General features: G+C 43.2%; 1 protein-coding gene across 8 annotated transcripts in view; it reads right to left on the bottom strand.

The window, feature by feature from the left end:
• Positions 1-15,678, bottom strand: part of trc (Serine/threonine-protein kinase tricornered) — a 148,026-nt gene that overhangs the window by 3,602 nt on the left and 128,746 nt on the right. For 5 of the 8 annotated variants that reach the window (XM_045725798.2, XM_069300780.1, XM_045725794.2 and 2 more), the window contains one exon: positions 14,616-14,636. The exons of the other annotated variants lie outside the window; for them this stretch is intronic. In XM_045725798.2, coding sequence (XP_045581754.1) covers positions 14,616-14,636 — 21 coding nt within the window. The remainder of the gene's footprint in view (positions 1-14,615; positions 14,637-15,678) is intronic. 8 annotated transcript variants of the gene reach the window in all.

The following is a 15,678-nucleotide window of genomic DNA, read 5'->3' on the forward strand; positions in this document are numbered from 1 at the left end:
AATATTGGGAGGGCAGAAAATGATGTTAACATTGGCTTAATTCTTACTGCTTATATGCCTATGTTTACCATATCTAGTACACTTATTTCTGTACAGTATTTAAATTAAAGTAGAGCATGAAGAATCTTCTTGAATTGTTTAGGGAGTGAGAGGAAAAGGGAGAGAGAGAGAGTGGAGGTGGGTGTGTGAGAGGGAGTGTGAGGGGAAAAATGTAAGGAGGGGAGTGAGAGAAAAAGGGAAGGGGAGAGTGTGAGAAAAGGGGGAGGAGAGAGGAAAAGGGGGAGAGTGAGTGTGGGGGCAGGGGAATGGGAGTGTGGGGGCAGGGGAATGGGAGTGTGGGGGCAGGGGAATGGGAGTGTGGGGGCAGGGGAATGGGAGTGTGGGGGGGGATGTTGGGCAGAGGGAAGAGAGGGGAAAGGGGGGGCCAGCAGGTGGGGAGGGAGTGTGTGTAATTACCTAAGTATAGTTACAGGATGAGAGCTACACTTGTGGTGTCAACTCTTCCCAGTACACTGTCAAATAATGCTTTGAAACTACTGATGGTTTTGGCCTCCACAACTTTCTCACTTTTGTTTTAACCGTCTACCACTCGTTTGCAAAAGATAACTTTTTAATACTTTTCGGCACCTTTGTTTTTTTAGCGTGGGAGGGAGGGGAAGGGTTAGTGGGAGGAGGGGGGAGGGTTATGGTGGGGGGGGGGAAGGGTTAGTGGGAGGAGGGGGGAAGGGTTAGTGGGAGGAGGGGGGGAAGGGTTAGTGGGAGGAGGGGGGGAAGGGTTAGTGGGAGGAGGGGGGGAAGGGTTAGTGGGAGGAGGGGGGGAAGGGTTAGTGGGAGGGGGGAAGGGTTAGTGGGAGGGGGGAAGGGTGGGGGGAAGGGTTAGTGGAAGGGTTAGTAGGAGGGGAGGGGGGAAGGGTTAGTGGGAGGGGAGGGGGGAAGGGTTAGTGGAAGGGTTAGTGGGAGGGGGGGGAAGGGTTAGTGGGAGGGGGGGGGAAGGGTTAGTGGGAGGGGGGGGGGAAGGGTTAGTGGGAGGGGGGAAAAGGGTTAGTGGGAGGGGGGAAAAGGGTTAGTGGGAGGGGGGAAGGGTTAGTGGGAGGGGGGGGAAGGGTTAGTGGGAGGGGGGGGGAAGGGGTTAGTGGGAGGGGGGGGGAAGGGTTAGTGGGGGGGGCAAGGGTTAGATAGAGGGGGGGGAAGGGTTAGATGGAGGGGGGGGAAAGGGTTAGATGGAGGGGGGGGGGAAGGGTTAGATGGAGGGGGGGGGAAGGGTTATGGTGGGAGGGGGGGAAGGGTTATGGTGGGAGGGGGGAGGGTTATGGTGGGAGGGGGGGGGAGGGTTATGTGGGAGGGGGGGGGGAGGGTTATGGTGGGAGGGGGGGAAGGGTTAGATGGAGGGGGGGGGAAGGGTTAGATGGAGGGGGGGGGAAGGGTTATGGTGGGAGGGGGGGGAGGGTTATGGTGGGAGGGGGGGAGGGTTATGGTGGGAGGGGGGGGAGGGTTATGGTGGGAGGGGGGGGAGGGTTATGGTGGGAGGGGGGGGAGGGTTATGGTGGGAGGGGGGGGGAGGGTTATGGTGGGAGGGTTATGGTGGGAGGGGGGAGGGTTATGGTGGGAGGGGGGGAGGGTTATGGTGGGAGGGGGGGAGGGTTATGGTGGGAGGGGGGAGGGTTATGGTGGGAGGGGGGGAGGGTTATGGTGGGAGGGGGGAGGGTTATGGTGGGAGGGGGGGGGGGTTATGGTGGGAGGGGGGGGAGGGTTATGGTGGGAGGGGGGGGGGAGGGTTATGGTGGGAGGGGGGGGAGGGTTATGGTGGAAGGGGGGGGGAGGGTTATGGTGGGAGGGGGGGAGGGTTATGGTGGGAGGGGGGGAGGGTTATGGTGGGAGGGGGGGAGGGTTATGGTGGGAGGGGGGAGGGTTATGGTGGGAGGGTTATGGTGGGAGGGGGGAGGGTTAGGGTGGGAGGGGGAGGGTTAGGGTGGGAGGGGGGAGGGTTATAGTGGGAGGGGAGAGGGTTATAGTGGGAGGGGGGAGGGTTATAGTGAGAAGGGGGGGAGGGTTATAGTGAGAAGGGGGGGAGGGTTATAGTGAGAAGGGGGGGAGGGTTATAGTGAGAAGGGGGGGAGGGTTATAGTGAGAAGGGGGGGGGAAGGTTATAGTGTGAGGGGGGGGGGAAGGGTTATGGTGAGAGGGGGAGGGAGGGTTATAGGTGTGGGAGGGGGGGGGGAAGGTTATGGTGTGAGGGGGGAGGGAGGGTTATGGTGTGGGGGGGGGGAGGGAGGGTTATGGTGTTGGAGGGGGTTATAGTGGTTCTCATGAGGTTATCTTGAGATGATTTTGGGGCTTAGCAACCTCGACGACCTGGTCCTCGACCAGGCCTCCTTTTTGTTACACACCCCCAGGAAGCAGCCCAGTAGCAGCTGTCTAACTCCCAGGTACTGTACCTATTTACTGCTAGGTAACAGAGGCATCAGGGTGAAAAACTCTCCCCATTTGTTTCCGCCTCAACCGGGGATCGAACCCAGAACCTCAGGACTACGAATCCGAAACGCTGTCCACCCAACTGTCAGGACCTGTGGGAGGGGGGGTTATGGTGTGGGAGGTGTTGCATGGGGGGGGTGTTGCATGGGGGGTGTTGCATGGGGGGGGTGTTGCATGGGGGGGGTGTTGCATGGGGGGGGTGTTGCATGGGGGGGTGTTGCATGGGGGGGGTGTTGCATGGGGGGGGGGTGTTGCATGGGGGGGGGGGTGTTGCATGGGGGGGGGGTGTTGCATGGGGGGGGGGGTGTTGCATGGGGGGGGGGTGTTGCATGGGGGGCGAGGTGTTGTAATTACCTAAGTGTAGTTACAGGATGAGAGCTACGCTCGTGGTGTCCCGTCTTCCCAGCACTCTTTGTCATATAACGCTTTGAAACTACTGACGGTCTTGGCCTCCACCACCTTCTCACTTAACTTGTTCCAACCGTCTACCACTATTTGCGAAGGTGAATTTTCTTATATTTCTTCGGCATCTGTGTTTAGCTAGTTTAAATCTATGACCTCTTGTTCTTGAAATTCCAGGTCTCAGGAAGTCTTCCCTGTCGATTTTATCAATTCCTGTAACTATTTTGTATGTAGTGATCATATCACCTCTTTTTCTTCTGTCTTCTAGTTTTGGCATATTTAATGCTTCTAACCTCTCCTCGTAGCTCTTGCCCTTCAGTTCTGGGAGCCACTTAGTAGCATGTCTTTGCACCTTTTCCAGTTTGTTGATGTGCTTCTTAAGATATGGGCACCACACAACAGCTGCATATTCTAGCTTTGGCCTAACAAAAGTCATGAACAATTTCTTTAGTATATTGCCATCCATGTATTTAAATGCAATTCTGAAGTTAGAAAGCATAGCATAGGCTCCTTGCACAATATTCTTTATGTGGTCCTCAGGTGATAGTTTTCTATCTAGAACCACTCCTAGATCTCTTTCTTTATCAGAATTCTTTAAAGATTTCTCACATAATATATAGGTTGTGTGGGGTCTATGTTCTCCTATTCCACATTCCATAACATGACATTTATTAACATTAAATTCCATTTGCCAAGTGGTGCTCCATATACTTATTTTGTCCAGGTCTTCTTGAAGGGCATGACAGTCATCTAAATTTCTTATCCTTCCTATTATCTTAGCATCATCAGCAAACATGTTCATATAATTCTGTATACCAACTGGTAGATCATTTATGTACACAATAAACATCACTGGTGCAAGAACTGAGCCCTGTGGTACTCCACTTGTGACATTTCTCCATTCTGATACATTGCCTCTGATTACTGCCCTCATTTTTCTATCAGTCAAAATTTTTCATCCATGATAGAAGCTTACCTGTCACCCCTCCAATATTTTCCAGTTTCCAGAACAACCTCTTATGTGGAACTCTGTCGAAAGACTTTTTTAGGTCCAGATAGATGCAGTCAACCCAACCATCTCTTTCCTGTAATATCTCTGTGGCTCGATCATAGAAACTGAGTAAATTCGATACACAGGATCTTCCAGATCGAAAACCATACTGTCTGTCTGATATTATATCATTTCTCTCTAGGTGTTCTACCCATTTAGTTTTGATTAGTTTTTCCAATACTTTCACTATTACACTTGTCAATGATACAGGTCTATAATTGAGGGGGTCTTCCCTGCTGCCACTTTTGTAGATTGGAACTATGTTAGCCTGTTTCCACCCGTCTGCTACGATTCCTGTACACAGGGATGCCTGAAAGATCAGGTGAAGTGGAATGCTGAGCTCAGATGCACATTCTCTCAGAACCCATGGTGAAACGCCATCTGGGCCAGCTGCTTTGTTCTTACCGAGCTCCTTGAGCATTTTTTCCACTTCGTCTCTAGACACCTCTATGTGTTCTATGTTGTTCTCTGGAATTCTTATTGTATCTGGTTCCCTAAAGATTTCATTTTGTACAAACACACTTTGGAACTTTTCGTTTAGTGTTTCACACATTTCCTTTTCATCTTCCGTGAATCTATTTCCCATTTTCAACCTCTGAATATTATCCTTTACCTGCAATTTGTTGTTTATGAATTTATAGAATAGACCTGGTTCTGTTTTACATTTGTCCGCAATCCCTTTTTCAAAATTTCTTTCTGCCTCTCTCCTCACTGCCGTGTAGTTGTTTCTCGCATCTTTGTATCGCTGGTATGTTTGGGGGTTCGGCCTCTTCCTGTATTGATTCCATTTTTGTGTCTTTCGGTCTCTAGCCCTCTCGCAATTTCTATTGAACCAATCCTGTTTCCTAGTTCTGCATCTCTGTTTTGGTATAAATTTTTTTGTACCTTTATCATATATTTCACAAAACTTGCCATACATCTCATTCACTTCCTTGCCTAGCATCAAGTCTGTCCAATTATACTCACTAAAAAAATTTCTAAGGTCACCATAATGTCCTCTCCTGAAGTCTGGTTTTTCAACTGCTTCAACCTCCTTATTTTCTTCCAGCTTATAACGCATTGCATACTTTATTCCCAAAAAGACATGGTCACTTTTACCCAAGGGAGGAAGGTACTGAATGTCAAATATCTCTTCCTCCTTCCTGGTAAATATCAAATCTAGCATGGAGGGAACGTCCCCTTCCCTCATCCTCGTAGCTTGTTTAACATGTTGATACAAGAATGTTTCCAGGATGAGGTCTACAAATTTACAGGTCCAAAAATCTTCTGTTTTAGCTTCATATGCTTCCCAGTCTATGGATTTCAAGTTGAAGTCACCGACTATCAACAGTCGTGATCTATCGTTATCCGCTCTCGCTATAATCTCTCTCATTATTGTTATAAGACCTTCACGTTTACTATCTAGCTCCTCCTTTGACCATGTGCTGCTTGGCGGTGGACTATATGCATTTATCATCATTAGTTTATCATCCTCATAGCAGATCTCTAGTGCTATTATGTCAACTTCTTGTGGATTGGCAGTCATTATTTCCTTCACCTTTAGGTGTTCTTTTACCAGCACAGCAACGCCACCGCCTTTCCTAATTTTTCTGTCCCGTCTCCGTCTCTTGTGTGGGGGAGGTGGTGTTGTGTGGGGAAGGAGGTGTTGTGTGGGGAAGGAGGTGTTGTGTGGGGAAGGTGGTGTTGTGTGGGGAAGGAGGTGTTGTGTGGGGAAGGAGGTGTTGTGTGGGGAAGGAGGTGTTGTGTGGGGAAGGAGGTGTTGTGTGGGGAAGGAGGTGTTGTGTGGGGAAGGAGGTGTTGTGTGGGGAAGGAGGTGTTGTGTGGGGAAGGAGGTGTTGTGTGGGGAAGGAGGTGTTGTGTGGGGAAGGAGGTGTTGTGTGGGGAAGGTGGTGTTGTGTGGGGAAGGAGGTGTTGTGTGGGGAAGGAGGTGTTGTGTGGGGAAGGAGGTGTTGTGTGGGGAAGGAGGTGTTGTGTGGGGAAGGTGGTGTTGTGTGGGGAAGGATGGTGTTGTGTGGGGAAGGAGGTGTTGTGTGGGGAAGGAGGTGTTGTGTGGGGAAGGAGGTGTTGTGTGGGGAAGGAGGTGTTGTGTGGGGAAGGAGGTGTTGTGTGGGGAAGGAGGTGTTGTGTGGGGAAGGAGGTGTTGTGTGGGGAAGGAGGTGTTGTGTGGGGAAGGAGGTGTTGTGTGGGGAAGGAGGTGTTGTGTGGGGAAGGTGGTGTTGTGTGGGGAAGGTGGTGGTGTGTGGGGAAGGTGGTGTTGTGTGGGGAAGGTGGTGGTGTGTGGGGAAGGTGGTGTTGTGTGGGGAAGGTGGTGTTGTGTGGGGAAGGTGGTGTTGTGTGGGGGAGGTGGTGTTGCATGGAGGGGGGGAAGGGAACTTTGAGGAGAAAGCGGCAAGCCGTTGCAACTGTATAGCACTGGGAAGGAGTCATGATAAGGATTTGGGATTGGACGGGGGGGGAAGGAACAATGCCCAACCACTTGGATGGTCGGGGATTGAATGCCGACCTGCATGAAGCGAGACCGTCGCTCTACTGTCCAGCTCAAGTAGTTGGGCACCATTGGGGAGTTTGGGGGGGGAGTGCTGTTAGAGGTAGGGGAGAGTGTTGTAGGGGGTAGGGGGGGGGGGGGTTGTATTTATATACCTGTATTGAATAATCACGGAAAGTTAAGGATTTTTTATAAATTAAAATTCTCCCCGATAAGTATAAATTATCCCCATAAAAATCTAAGCTGTGTTTTGCACCTATGAGCAGAATGAAAAATTATCAGCAGACTTTAAGCTATTATGTCAAGTTGCTAAAAACTAGTTTTATCTGATTCTACAAAACTTTATAACTTATGCCAAATACAACATGCAAATATCCTTTTCAGGCACTTCAGTTATGTAAAAATATCACTATCATCAAGTATCAAAGATCTAACAGCAATAATAACAAACATGACTTTGGAACCCAGCAGCCAGACTGATGATACAAAGCTGCCAGTTGTTTACACTCAAACTTTTAGGAAACCCTCGGCTACCTTCATCAGTCATTACCTGGCCAAATTATGTGCAGTATGAGAATATATTGATGCTGTACTATGGGACTGAATCCACACCCTTGAATTCTCCAGGCGCGCACACTACTGATTGGATTCAATTCCATCGCACGGCATCGTTATTTTCTCAGATACAGTACATCACGTCCTTGTGATTTCCCCGTGCATGTCCAGTATTGATACAAGACTTCACACAAGTAACATTTATCATGGGGGTAACATGACAAAGTAACGTTGCATTCACATAAATGACACTTAGCAGAATTAATGAACAAATTTTAAATCGGCACATGCCCAGCCATGAAGGATGTTGGATCAACTTTCAGCAGCAGACCGAGTCTTACTTTCAATAATAGTTGCAACAATTTTTCCAACTGATAAGATTAATTTCTCCTGCTTGAAAATATACCTCGACTGCCTAGCAATGCACTTTCATATCACTTGCAGAAAGCTGTGGTCACTCATCAAATGAATTAACAAAACTGCAAGTGCAAAAGCTTAATAAAATTTGTACATAAATGAGACCTAGCTAATATCACGTATTTCATCTAGTCAAGTCGATAAGCTCTGAAAACTGGTGTTCGTCTAAATCCTGCCCGATAACTTTGAATATATGTACAGTATATAAACTTGTTTCTACATTAATTAAACTGTTAATCCATTTCATAGAATTACAACATAAAGGTAGAACATTTGTCATAACAATGTATAAGGCATCTTCATTCAACAGTACAAGGTGGAAGGAAAACAAAAAATTTACGTAAAACAAAAATTCTTCACATAACCCCCCTTTTTCCTACCATTATTAATAACTAAATTTGCATTCATGTTGATGTTTGTAGATGATGCAAAGTTAATGAGGAGAGTAAGAACTTATGAGGACTACTGGGTGTTACATGGACAAAATTCAGGTGTAGTAAAATGGGTAAGGGAGATAAAAGACCTGAATTTAACTATACCATAAGAGGAAGGAAATTACAAGAACCAATAAGAGAAGACGACCTGGTAGTAGACAATATCAACACAAACACCAAAAGCTCTTATGCACTAACTTCCCATATGTTTACCATCAGCAGCATAAGGGAAATTAGCAACCAAGAATATCATTCAAGACTCTAAACAAGGAGGCTTTCAAGTCGTTACATGTTGCCTATGTGAGATCATTACTTGAATATGTAGCTATAGCCTGGAACCAACCTCTAGTGAAGCATATACAGAAATTCATAAAAGTTCAGAGGTGTGCAACTAGATTAGTATGATAATTGAGAGGCCTCAGCTATACTGACAAGTTGGAAAAACTCACCCTCAGAAAAGATATATGATAAAACTATGTACAAGATCTTGAGAGGAATAAAATAGCGGATAAAGGGAGCCTATTTAGATTAGAGAGGTGTAGGATGAGGTGACATCGTGGCAGTTGGACACAACTGAATCGAGATATGAGGAAGTTCTCATTCCTTGTACTGATGATTGGAAGTGGAATGCATTGAAGAAAGAGGTTGTTGAAACTCGCCACCCTGTGGCGTGGCAGTTGCCGCGAATATAATTTTTCACAATTATTTTGATAGTTTCTCATTTGTTTCTCCTCAGGGTTTTTGCTGTAATATTATTCAAGAGTGTGTAATTTGAGGAATTTATATAGTTCAATGTGGGAAACATAGCTATGCTCAAAATTATGGGGTGTGACATGTACAGTATATTATATTCTACGATCAGTGTTTTTGCCGTTATTGCACTATATATACATGTTGTATATACCTATCTACACACGTGTTCACCATAACGAACTATAACTTGGTATGGCGAGTTCAAATAACAAGAGTGCCCACGACACAGCATCTAGCAGACGCCACCTCACTCGCCAACATTCCTCCTACCACCATACTGTTATTGTTTTTATTACACTATTTACACATGTTATATGTAAGTATCTACATGTTTTGTTCACCATAACTGTACAACTAAGCTGATATGGTGTCCAAACAACATAATGGCCACAAAAACTGCAAGACAAGTGACAGCAGCTAGCAGACGACAGCCTCACTTACTCCCTTGCCAACACCTCCCTCACCAAAATGGCTCCTCCCAACATACTCCTTTTGTTGTTATATATAATGTGTGTGTATAGTGTAATAAGTACAGGTATCTACATTTGTGTTCACCATAGTGAACCACTAAGCTGGTATGGTGAGTTCAAACAACGAGAGTGGCTGCTACAAACCAGCCAGCTAATGCTACCTCCCTCCCTCCTCACCAAGATTCCTCCTCCCATCATACTATGCACATCACTAATTATAACCACAATCCTGCTATTATCAAAATCCTGGTCACTAAATCCTGTAAATGAATAATTTTCCACAAGTTTATTTTGTAAAGGAACAAAAGAAGTTGTTCCAAGATTTTTAGATGGACCAAACAATAGCAGTGTGCTGTGGCTAGCGCTGCGAACATCTTGAACTGCATTGTGTTCACTGATGTCTGAACATTGTACACAGTCTTTATCATAGTCAGGCTCTTCTGTAATACTATCATGGCTAAATAATACGTTACATATATACTTTGACATTATTAGGCGATGCTGTGGTCACAAGCTGAACAGCAGTGCCGTTAGCTCATGCTGTATGAGCCAGCCTTGGTTGCTCACTCAGTACCGAGGCTCTCACACTCGGGAATGTTGCCCACGATTTTTTTTTTTTAATTGCATCTGTTTACTAGAGCCCTGAGGAAGCTGATGTGAACCCTGTATACCTGTGGGAGTTTTGAATCCTAAGCTATACCTTCGATCGCCATGAGGTGCTCTGTGCACCCTCGATTTAGTGCCTCAAGGCGCTCTGCGCAGTGCTGTGGTTAAATTGAAAATGGTTATCTCTGTCCACTTTGACTATTCCTCTCAATATTTGGTAAGCAATAATCATATCTAGTTAACTCTTCATTTAAGTCATCAGATCAAGTTTTTAAACAGGGTTTTACAGCTTATCAATTCTAGCACTAGACTTACTACATAACTATTTTGCTATCTTTTTGTGCTTGAAGATGCACATTTAATTCTTGTTTGATGTAGTTTATGTAAAATAAATTTGGAAGTACAGTAGTCTCGTACAATTTTAAACACTTCTTATGGTTGCCAGATTCCCGCATGCTGCTGCAATCTTTACTTGTGTGTATTACTGGTGATAGTGCTGGTATTATAGCTACTACCAAGTCTATTTCTCTAAATGTATAATTTTGTCTATTAGATGTTTCATATTTGAGCCAATGTACACCACCAGTTGGAAGGGTCTCAAACCATGTTGCAGAAAAAAACATGATAAGCAGTACTATAAATTCCATAACTGAAAAGTAATTTTTATCCACTGGATTAAAGCACTATTCACCAATAAAAAATAATGTAGTCATCCCCGAAGATTTATTATAGTAATATGAGAATCTCTTAGTTATATGGACCAATTAATCAAGAAATTCATTTTCAAAATACTGTATACCATAATAAGTGCTTCAGACTTATCATTGTTTAAAATATTTCCAGCGCTTCCCCCTCCCCCTCCTTTTTATGGAGGGGAGGGGAAGGAATTGGGAAATCGAGGGAGGGGTGCAGCAAGATCAAGAAGCTCATTTATGTACACTAAAAGATCAGCAGCAGTAATCATGCATGACCCCGCAGCCATGGAAACTCAAAGTGCTAACAGATTTTCCATTGACAGTCCAAGTTGGCTAAATTGTAAGCATTAGTTCACGGTCTCCATAACAATTACCAAACAAACAATTATATGCAATTTTGAAATAAACAGGCCTAAGAACTTGCAAAAATGCATAATCAATAATAAGCATTTCTTGACGGAATGATGCACAAACCTACTTAAGTTATTCCTCAAAACCTGTCCTGCTTGTAATTAATAAATGCCAATTAAGAATATTGCACATGCTAAAAGAAAGTCTTATGAATTATGACCAGTGAACTAAGAGTTGGTTTTTTCAAAGCCGGATGAAGTGGGCTTCCAACACACGCATCACGGTGTGTAATTCTCGAACAGTCCTTATCAGGCCACAAATCTGTTCAAATATTAATAACTCGTCAGACAAAAAATGGGGATCCTTCACAAGCCACAGGTTTCCTGTCCGCGACAGGGCTATTGGTGACGGTGGTCATCAGGAAAATTAAGGTAAACTTCACTCATTTAAAGCCAAGAAGCATACGGCAAATGAAGGAAAAAATTACATATTCATATAGCTGTTGTGTTCACTTTTGTCACTGCCCACATTCAAAATACAGCAGCCCATGCAGAATCTTCCCCAACTCAAACACATCTTTCCCTAAAATTTTTAAGTCAATTAACCTTAACCAAGCATCGAGTTTCATCCTGATAAAAAAATTAATTAAAGCTTTCCTCTTTATACAGTATATTAAAAAAAAATGGTTATGTATAGCAAGCATTCACTTATGAAACGTTTTCCATAATTAAAAAATACATAGGTACAAGTCTCTTGCTCTCGAGTCTGTAATTGAAAGCCTCCCAAGAACTTTACTAAGAATAATTGGTAAAGTTTCCTCCCTGCCCAAGATAATTCATACTTAGTAGTTTGCAGTTTTAGAGGAATTGTCAGCAGTTATAATTACCACTTATTGTATTTATATAATTTTCTTTACTCCATATCGCACTTTAATGGGGGTGGAGGAAAAAGAGCAATAATATAGTGCAAGAAGGTTAACTGGCATTAAATAAAGCACTTGTCCAATAGTCATGTCATCCACACTACACAGCATAACTTATAAGCACCACTACCCCTAAACAGTTGTATACTGTTGGAACAATTTGAGTGAGAAGGCAGTGGATACCAAAAGCATCAGTAGCTTCAATGCAGCATATGACATTATTGAGAATACAAGACACCACGAGCTTAGCTCTCATCCTGTAACTTCACTCAGGTAATTAATAGGTAGTAGTAATCCACAGCAGAACCCCTACGAGGTGTATAGTGCTCTTTATATGCCAAAAAGAGTACAAATACATTTACCTCTTTCATACAAATGGTTGCCATCCTGCCTTCATGTTTTGCTACATCACAGTTCTGACACACTCGATATACACACTCAACATTACACTATACTGCTTGCTACATCCACCTCATTTGACCATAATCACTCTTCATCTTCACCCCTCTCTTCTAACACTCATTTTTATAAATCAAACATGCTTAAACCACATGGGTATGTGCTCCTCAACAGTCATTACATTTTGGACTCCATATCTTTCCATATATATACATATACACACACACACACAGGTTAGTACCATTTGACACAGTAACACACAAGAGACTAGTGCAAAAGCTGGAGATGCAGGCAGGAGTGAAAGGTAAGGTACTCCATTGGATAAGGAAGTACCCAAGCAACAGAAGACAGTGAGACACTGTGAGGGGTGAGGTCTCAGATTGGCGAAGCGTCACCAGGCGAGTCCCACAGGATTCAGTCCTTGGACATATACAGTACTGTTTCTGATATGTAAATTCTCTCTCAGAGTATTTAGAATCGTTCCTCTCATTGTTTGTTGATGCAAAAATTATGAGGAGGATTAAGACAGAGGAAGATGGTATGAGGCTACAAGATGACCTAGACAAACTGAATGAATTGTCCAACAAATGGCTACTAATATTCAACCTGAGTAAATGTAAAGTAATGAAACTAGGCAGTGGAAACAGGAGGCCAGACACTGGATACCGAATGGAAGATGAAGTCCTTCATGAAACGGGCAGAGAAAAAGATCTAGGAGTGGATATCACACCAAACCTGTTTGCCAAATCCCACATAAAAATTTTAGAACATCTGTGATGTACACAAGGCTGGCTAACATCGGAATTGCCTTTAGGAACCTGTGTAAGGAATCATTCAGAACCTTGTATACCACACATGCAAGACCAATCCTGGAGTATGCGGCCTCAGCATGGAGCCCGTACCTTGTCAAACACAAGACAAAGCTGGAAAAAGTTTAGAGTTATGTTACTAGGCTAGTCCAAGAACTGAGAGGCATAAGCTACAAGGAAAGGCTGCGTGAAATGCATCTCACGACGTTAGAAGACAAAAGAGTAAGGGGAGGCATGATCACTACCTACAAAATACTCAGGAATTGACAGGGTAGACAAGGATAAACTGTTTAACACGGGTCATACACAAAGGGGCACAGGTGGAAACTGAGTACCACAAATGAGCCAACTTTTTCAGTAGTTAGCAGATGGAATGCATTAGGCAGTGATATGGTGGAGGCTGACTCCATACACAGTTTCAAATGTAGATACGATAGAGCTCGAGAAGCTCAGGAATCTGTACACCAGTGTATTGACGGTTGAGAGGCGGGACCAAAGAGCCAAAGCTCAACCCCCACAAGCACAACTAGGCGGGTACACACAACCAGTCCATCACCAGAGAAATCCACACTACATAAATTGTGAGCGTTACATTTCCTTGGACAACTCTCCATCTTTCAGGGGGTTGCCACAGTTGATAGCAGTGCACACAGTACAAATAAGTAAAAAAAAAAAAAAAAAAAAGAAAAAAAAAAAAACCTATTAAGTGAAGGAAAAAAAACTTGCAAAGGAATGGTTAGATAAAGAAAATGGAGAGATTAAAAGAGTGTAGGGAGAGTGTAGCCTGAGCCAAGCCATTAGTGGGGCATGCAGGGAATGCACATTTGACATTCTCCATGACATAACTTCCAGGAGTAATCCATACCAACCAGTCTACTGCATAGTATATATCTAATTACAGTATGTGTGTGAATCACATCAAGGATTATTAGCAAGACCTATTGTTTGAGCTACAATTCTGGACTCTGAGCACTCAATCAGCATGTTAAGCAATGTTTAACATACAGTACCACAGGAGACTATGAACAAGCAAAGTTTTGCTGAAACATCCATGGCACCATGGTTGCAAGTATCCCCCCCCTTCCCTTCCTCATGACACGCAATAAAAGAATCCCAGACAACTTCAACACGGCAAGTAATAAGTAAGTGAATTAAGCAAAATGAAGAAATTAAAATTGTCACCACACAACAGTTTTAGATGGAAGTTTTAAGCTAGTACAGGAACAAAACCATCTACATCAAGCAGTGCCTGTAATTCAGTTTTGACAAATAAACCAATAAATAAAATTGTTTGTGTAGCATTACATAATTTTATAAATATAGATTAAAATAAAGGCTTGTCAAAAACAGCACAAATTAAAACAGTTAATTAATGTGTATTCTGTAAATTCATGAAGTAAATGATTAAAAAAAATACAAAGAGCTGAGAAATAAACCATTTTTCAAACCAAAAAGTGTCTTGCATTGAACTTTAGACTGTACAGAATACTTGTCTCATTGAATACAATCCTTTATATCTTCCATCAGAGCTTTGCCCCTGCACCCTGATGGTAGAAGTCATTAATTAACTACCTTCCTCAACAGCTGGGTCTAGACACTATTTTGTTCAAGGTCTATTTTCAGAGATGCAGTGCAAGACTGACACCGTCCTCAAAAGATAACTATCTTTAGCTCTTCATTAAGACATCCTGTTAAATGGCTTATCCACTATAATTTTTTGTTTTTGTTTTAGCAATATATATACAAAATCCTTAAACTTGACAGCCACCTAAAGAACCCAAAAGAGAAACCTGCCTTGGATTTGTTGATGTCCAGCTTTGGAATGTGCGACACACCACCAGAAAGATGCGGTAAAGAAATAGGTGAAATGGCAGCCATTGTAAGATAATATGGTTTGAATATACTGTAAATGCATAAACAATGAATAGGACAGTTCTTTAAAAAATTCCCTCATCTTAGTTTTGACAAATAACTGATCACCAGCTGCTCTTTTACAGCAATCTGCTGTAAAAGAAAAACGTGTATTAGTATATCTTGCAGTATATTAATACACATTAGTCTCCAGATTACTGCTGTACCCTTCTCAGATTCACTTGGATCTGTGCTCCAAACTAACCACCTCAATTCATATTAAAATGGCCTAATACAAATGATATTTAACAAGATTGATTGATTTATTACCAACTGTTTAAAAGCAAAAACTAATTTAAATATACGAATCTGCTTAGGTCATCTTGGCGAAATAAACCCTAAGGACTCTAAAGGAATTGTAATTTGTAAGGATGGGTCTAGGTTTTATAAGAGTCCATGAACTGAGCAACTTGCATGACAACATACTGTAATGTAACATTAAATGAAAAAATCACGCTCAATGTTTTTATGCCAGGAAACTACGTATCAGTGCTCAAAACTGTTTTGGTTTCACACATTAGAAAATGCTGTGACTTCAGTTATATAAAAAGCAACAACTTTATATCCAGAGCATTATACTGGTGTCTATCATGCATGTGTGCCCTTTCTAACTAATCAGAATGTAAACATGGCTGTATAACAATAAAGGCCATCAAAGAAACCTCACAATGTTCATAGGTTATTACTGAATTATGCAATCGAGAGAGAGGGGCATTTGTTTACTACATTATCCAAACAATATTAAGAATTATTTTATGCACTAACTTCATGTTTTCTAAAGGCAAAAGTATCAAGAACTTTAGTGGTCAGGGTGGTGTGAGGAAGATTCTGCACGTCATACTCTAAATATTGGATGGGGTGGTGAGAAACCCAGAATGGTCTATCATGTTGTAAGGAAGATAGTTAAATTTAGTCTTGCGATATGCATGTTCGAGTATTGACCTAG

This window comes from Procambarus clarkii, chromosome 44 (genome assembly GCF_040958095.1).
Source record: "Procambarus clarkii isolate CNS0578487 chromosome 44, FALCON_Pclarkii_2.0, whole genome shotgun sequence".
NCBI classification, from domain to species: domain Eukaryota; kingdom Metazoa; phylum Arthropoda; class Malacostraca; order Decapoda; family Cambaridae; genus Procambarus; species Procambarus clarkii.